Source organism: Fukomys damarensis, unplaced genomic scaffold (genome assembly GCF_012274545.1).
Source record: "Fukomys damarensis isolate Sample0158 unplaced genomic scaffold, DMR_v1.0_HiC HiC_scaffold_16, whole genome shotgun sequence".
In the NCBI taxonomy this organism is placed as follows: domain Eukaryota; kingdom Metazoa; phylum Chordata; class Mammalia; order Rodentia; family Bathyergidae; genus Fukomys; species Fukomys damarensis.
Genome location: NW_022900928.1, coordinates 23,489,531 through 23,496,798, shown reverse-complemented (window position 1 = coordinate 23,496,798; position 7,268 = coordinate 23,489,531). Strand labels below are relative to the sequence as shown.

Here is a 7,268-nt window from a genome sequence, read left to right as displayed (position 1 = left end):
TGTAGTTTAGTCAGCACCCAACTATGGCCTGTTCCCTGAGGGACACGGCATTGGGAAAAAGTGACCCTTTTGACACTAGTAAGTCTATGATGAGATAGATCCTGGCAGGAAACTCTAGGTTTCTTGTGCAAACCAGCTAATGTAACCAGAGATAGAACCAGGAATTCTTAAAAAAAAAAAAAAAAAAAAAGAGCTCTTTGGACAAAAGAAATGAAAACAGAATAGGTTTTGACTATAGCTTGCTATGTTTTCTTTTGACACCCCATTGTAGTTGTAATGTCTTGTGATTTATTTTTCTCCCCCTTTATTGTATTCCTTGTGATTGATGAAATATGTTTTCTGTTGTGGGGCTATGAATCTGTGCCAAGAAGTTGAATTGCAAAGTAACCTAAGACTCATTTGGGGGAGTTTCAGTCTACTTACTCTTCTTGCTATAGGAGATCCAATGACCATCATTCTAGGGAGCATTTTATGGGTACCTTGTTGCTATACATTATCTACAGGAGCTCAGCACCTATAGGGGTTAAAGCAACCTCAGCCAGGAGATATAATTTAGACTACTCATACAAGGGCTGCCTTTGGATATGGAATGCATTACATGTCTCCTAGGTAGATGGAATATGTTCATTTTGCTTAATTAAGGATTCTGTCAATTACAAACTTAAGAGAGAGTAAGAAGCTCACTTATGTACAGCTTTGATTGAGTGCTGAAGAGATGTTACAAAATCCTATGAGGATCCACTCAGTCTACTTTCATACAAATTTACTGAACCGGCAAGTACAACAAACAAAACAGATTTGTTGTGACTGAATTGCAAAATCCACTTTCTTTCCTTGGGAAGACAAAGAGCCAAACCCCTCCAAAAGCAAGCTCACAGTGACTCATCTGTGGGGCCTGTCCAGTGCTGTGCTTGCTTCCTGGTGTCGGTGTTCCTGACTGATTTTGCTTCCCTTTTCAAAGTAATCTATAAACTGCATCACCTATCTGGAGTTAACATTCAAAGAGCACATTCAGAGCTAAAGCTACTTCCAAAGGCAGGCTCCTGTTTAGTATAAACTTTAGATTTTTCACATGGGGTCCAAGCACTGACAGACCAGAAAGCTTTGAAACCTTTGGGGACAAAAACGCTATTTCATTTGTATGAAGTGATGGTGTTCTGTGTTTAGCTTCGCCTAGGACAAATCACTCTTTCTCTTTGGTAGGCACTGTCAGTCTCATAGATGGGTTAGTCTGTCCTACTAACAAAAGGGAGTAGAGAGCGTCGGGGTTTACAGTGTTGCTTCTGAAGTCTGAAATAACCCCCTGAGCTCACACCTTGAGTGACGCTGCTCACTGTCACTGTGTGTTTTCTGATAAAGTCCTTCTCTTACATTCAGCTCCCTAAGAAGCATATGTCCTCATTTGAATCATTTTTCATCCACCATGAAACAAAGCTTCCCACATCACCCCCAGCACTGGAATCTGCTCTTTCTGTTTGTTTCTCCTTTCATTATGTCTTCTCCATACTCTTTATGCGATCAAATTCGTTGCCTGAAACATAATATATACGGTACAAAATTCTTCTAGTCTCCTTTCTGCATCCAATATAATATTCTGTGTATTTTTATTATTCTCTTTGCCTCTCTTGCTTTTTCCCACCCTCCTTAGCTAATAATTTGATTTTTTTATTCATTAAGTTTATTGGTACATGATACGCAATATGATGGCATTCACCATTGGGGATTGCCATTACATTATATATCTTGGTTCCTGGATTTCCCCCATTCCCCTGCCCTCCCTTCAGCCTCTGCATTCCTCCATATTTACAAAGACTTTGTTTCCATTTTTCCCTTTTCTCATATTTTTTCCCTTCCCTTCTTTCCTTCCCCCTACCCTCCATCCCAAGTTCTCCTTTCCTTTCCCCTTTGGACCTTTTCTTCCTATTTCACATTATCTATTATATAATTTGACCCTCATTTACACGTTCATTTTCTCATACCAGAGACACTATTTGGTACTTACACATGTGTGTCCTATTTAATTCACTTAAGAGTACGGCCTCAATGTTCAGCTTCCCAAAAGAATGATTTTATTTTTTATCCTATTGGATCTGTGCCTATTCTTAATAATCTGCGTGGATACAGAATGTTGTTTATGTTTAATCATATGAGATTTATTAGTTACCAAAAGTAACAATTTCATATGGTTTATTAGTAAATATATAAAGAAATCAAGTGGTACCAATGGCAAAGGGAAGGGGCAATGATCAGTCACTTCTACAGGCAGGGGTCAATATGGGCACAGGAGGAATTTCTGATGCAAAAATCTTGACTGTGACATTCGTGGGCCCTAACAATTTTCACCAGCAGGGTGGAATATGTAGCTTTAATTGCTCATCATGACAATGAATTTTTTCCTCAGGGGTCAAGAACCAGTGGATTCCACACTGCAGAGACCATGTATAATTTGAGTTGCTACAATCCCAGTTCTTTTATCTTGGTTGGAATACCTGGCCTGGAAAAATACCACATCTGGATTGGGATACCCTTCTGTGTCATCTACATTGTGGCAACTGTGGGCAATTGCATCCTCCTCTACCTCGTGGCGGTTGAGCAGAGCCTCCATGAGCCTATGTTTCTCTTCCTCTCTATGCTGGCCAGCACAGATCTCATCTTGTCCACTACCACAGTGCCCAAATTACTTGGTAACCTCTGGTTTGGCTCCCAAGAAATAACTTTCTTTGGTTGCCTGACTCAGATGTTTTTCCTCCATTTCAGCTTTGTCGTGGATTCAGCTATCCTGTTGGCAATGGCGTTTGATCGCTATGTGGCCATCTGCTTCCCCCTGAGGTACAGCAGCATCCTGACTCCACAGGTGATCATCAAGCTGATGGTGAGCATTGTTACGAGGAGCTTCTGGGTCATTCTACCGGATGTTTTCCTGCTAAAACGGTTACCGTTTTGCAGCACACGCATCATCCCACACACATACTGTGAGCATATAGGTGTTGCTCGACTTTCCTCTGCTGACATCTCCATCAACATTTGGTACGGATTTTCTGTCCCTCTCATGACTGTCATCTCAGACGTCATCCTCATCACGGTTTCCTACCTCTTCATTCTCCGTGCCGTCTTTCAGCTCTCATCCCAGGGTGCCCGACAAAAGGCCCTGAGCACCTGCGGCTCCCATGTGTGTGTTATCCTCATGTTTTACACACCCGCCTTCTTCTCCATCCTTGCTCATCGCTTCGGGCATGGTGTCCCTCGAAATGTTCTCATCCTGTTTGCCAACTTCTACGTGGCTATCCCTCCTGCTCTGAACCCTGTTGTTTATGGAGTGAAGACCAAGCAGATCCAAGACAAATTTATTCATCTCTTCTCTTTGAAGAAGACACAATGAGTGGACCCTGAGGGAGAAATTGAGATGAAATTGGTTTGGTGACATTTTATATTATATATGATGACTTAATGATAAACCTATAAATTCTGGACTCATGAAATATAAACATTCTGCCCATGTTCCAAGTGTAGGCCAGAGGGAAAGAGTGGGAAGGAAATCTACATTTGTGAAAAATCAAGGGTTTTCTTTAGGTAGTTATCGCACCCTTTATACGAAAGGTTGACAACAGATTCAGAAGAGCACCAACACTAAGGTTTCCATTATTCCTTTTGCTAAATTTGAGGATATTTTAAGGATAGCTACTTCCTGACCTGTGACTCACCCTATGTTGCTTTAAAGATTCTAAACTAAAGGCAATGCCCCTGCCTCACCTTTTAAAGTGCTGATCAGTTTTTGCTATAATTATCGGGTTTAGAACTTCTTGTTTCTTCTGTCCAGATTCCAAACATCACTGTTTTCTCCTCCTGTGTCCCTTACTTGCTTTACTATTTTTATCTCCTCATTTCAAATTTCAGGGAGTTATTTCTGTAATTATTTTCTTTAATTGTATACTTCAGGGGAAATCCAATTTTTTTATAGCCTTTAGATTGTGTTGTAGGAACATTAGTATAATTAATTACATATTGAAGATATACTCCTAAGTGAAATAAATAAGTCACACATGTATAAATACTGAATAGTTTCTCTGATGTGAAAAACTATAATGGTACATAAGACCCTAATGATATAATTGACAATGTGAAATAGGAAGAAAAGGGCTAAAGGTTTAGGGGAAATGGGAAAGGTAGCAGAAAGGTAATAAGGGAAAAGGAATAAATGAGAAAATGAAAAAATGGAAATAAAGTAATTGTAAATAGGGAAGGGAGGAGGGGCTGAAGGGAGGGCAGGGATAAGGAGAAAAAAATGAGAACCGAGACCTGTCATGTAAAGATACAAGGACCCAATGATGGATGTAACTGTACTCTATACCTAAGATGTGCCAATAAACTCAATGAGAAAAAAATAAATAAAAATAAAAATGTTTCATGGATATTATGTTAATTTGGTTTAAAGATGAAGAGACAGAAACTTAAAAAAATTACAGAAAGATAATGGTCGCAGGATCTAAAGTCATTTCTGAATGATTTTGAACTAAACTCTTTAGATACATACTTCCTGGGAATCTACTAACACAAATAGTTTATAAATTTCTTGAACTGAATTTCTTCAAAACGGAATTAGAAGGTCACTACACTTCTTGTAAAAAGTTCTCTTGGAAGCTGAGTTTGGTGATTGAGACCTATAATTCAGTAGTCTGAGAGGGTGAGGCAGGAGACTTGCAAGTTCAAAGTGAGCATGGGGAAATTCAGTGAAAAATTGTCCAAAATAAAAAATATAAAGGGCTAGGAGTTAACTCAATAGTAGACTGCCCCTGTGCTTAGTCCCAGTTGATCCCTCCTATCTCACAAAAGGTCTCTCTTTTATGTCATCCTTCATGGTAAGTGGCACCATAAAAAAATGAATGCCAATCCTGAACCACAACCCACCAACACAATTGACTCAATGCTTGAAGTGACTATCTGGGTTTAACATGATTATATGTCATTCTAATAGCCATATGCATTCTATTCTCTCCTTTGTTATAACACCAAGATTGATTAGCCTCTGATCTATTGTTCTGTCTCTGAGAGTATTTCAAAGTGTACTTTTTGGAGTTCCTACCTTGACCCTTCCAATTTACAGTTTACAAACAATTTTACAGTTTACAAGCAATTGTGGCACCTTATACCTCGAAACTCTTCAATGATTCCATTGCCCTCAGGATTATGCATAAATATTGTTCTTCTTTCAGATCTTTGAAAGATTAAATAAAAAGCAATGTTCCTTGAAACTCCAAATCTCACATGTTACTTATATCATGACATTTACGTATTTATGTTTATTTACCCTTTATCTGCACTTTTGACTCACTGAACAAGTAATTTCGATAGTGAAGGTTTTCTCTTACACTGTCTCACCCAACATTTATGTTATTTATATAAAATAAGACTTGGCGTATATGTAGTGTGTGCTGGATGAAGCTGAGTGGGAACCGCCCACACTCTGTCCCAGGGTAGCAATACCTGTTGCTTAAATATCCCCAGCAGAAATAAAGTCACATACTCAATCATGAGGATCACATTAAAGCATAGTGAGTAAGAATGGGAAAGACTGAACTTGGTATTCCGATATGAGATCGTGTGTGTGTGTGTGTGTGTGCATACCTGTGTGCCTTGGTTGACATTTTCTTTGTTGTCTGCACTCCCCTTTGGCAGCTCAAAAGAGACTCACAGAGTGGCTGATTTCTTTGTGCTACTGTTAAAAACTGTCATATTTATTTGTTTCTATATTTATCTACCCAACACCTATTTCATGTGTTCTTTGAATTCTAAAACTTGTCCTTTGGGTCTCCTTACACTCCACCCAATGAAAATACCTAGCAAACATTGTACCCTCAATAAGTGTGTCATGCATATTCACACTTAGAAATCTCTTCCACCAAGACATTACAAGCTCTCTTTTCTTCCTTCTCTAACCAGTTAAGATTCCACAGTACATTTCAGCCACATCTTGTTTATCTCCTAAACTTCCCTTTCTTTTTTACACGCTCAGCTAAAAAAAATCTCGAATCTTATTAAGTTCACTCTGTATTTTGGAGAAGTTGGTGAAAATTGTAGCAGACATTCCTTCCCAGTACTAGTAAGCTGTAAGAGGCACATGCTTCTTGCTTTTCTGTAATTCAGCTATATTGTTTTACATTAGGAGTCAGACTGAGGCCTTACATGACTCAATGGGCATGTCAGATGGTGGGCTGGGCTCCTCCCCCAGTGGCTGCCATGGAGAACTAAGACCTGGTCTGTGAAGTGTCAGGGCTCTGCTGAGTTAAAGTGCAGCTGAGGTCAGCTTGACCCCAATTAAAATCCTTTCCCCTGAATTATGGTTTCTCACTGACCCTATGTCCTAGTACCTGTTAGTTCTCTCTAAACAAGATAAGCAGTGCTTCCCTTCAACAACCCTGCTTGTATATCCACTACTGCCAGATGTATCACAGATGCTCCACACTGTATCACTAGATGTCTTCAAACATACCTCGCTCACCTTCTTCCCACACTTACAATCATAAATCCTGGATGTCCTAGGCTCCCTTTGTCTTTGCTGCCCAGAGCAGCTTAGATCAGCCCAAGGCCCACCTTCTGCCCTCAACTCTACATTTCTGTGTCTGTGTCTTTGTTCTCTTTTTCTTTCTCATTCTCAGCTCGCACCATATTGTCTCACAGGAGACTGAGACCTACTGCAGGGGTCATCAATAACGTTCTCTGTAGAAAATGACCCCAAAGATCAGGTAGATACTACTGTTAGGGAGTTAATATCATACGGCCGCCATACATGCCTAGTTTCACCTTCTCAAATACATGAACGTTTGCCTTCTTTGTTTCACTATTCTTTGCTTGGTAACTCCTATTTAGAGCTCAATCAGCTCCTTCCTGAGACATCCTTCTTTTAATCCTGTATTCTAGATTACTATCTCACGTATATGGCATAAGTACTTTTAATTTCAAGGTTCATCACATCTCTGGTAAGGTTATTGTTTATACTTTTAGTTTTTAAAATGCCTGTGCCTTCTCTTTATTAAGTCACCGAAGACTAGGTTAGTGTCTGTCTTATTTATTTGCTCCCATTGTCCGAAAGGATCTCGGCATTCCACAGTTCAGTCCTAGCATAATAGACACTCTGTAAATATTTACTGAGAAATGAAAAGATTTTTTAGCTAAGAGTTGAAGTCTATTATGCTTGGGGGAATCCGCCTGGATTCATAATTCAACCGAAATAGAAAATTTGGGAGAAATCAGAGACTTATTTACTCTATAGT

At 39.4% G+C, this 7,268-nt stretch overlaps 1 protein-coding gene across 1 annotated transcript; it reads left to right on the top strand.

Moving 5' to 3' along the window:
- The first annotated feature begins 2,437 nt into the window (after nucleotides 1–2,437).
- On the top strand, nucleotides 2,438–3,379 carry LOC104865872 (olfactory receptor 52H1). Its single transcript, XM_010629632.1, has one exon. The coding sequence runs from the start codon at nucleotides 2,438–2,440 to the stop codon at nucleotides 3,377–3,379; it is 942 nt and encodes a 313-aa protein (XP_010627934.1).
- Nucleotides 3,380–7,268: the final 3,889 nt, after the last annotated feature.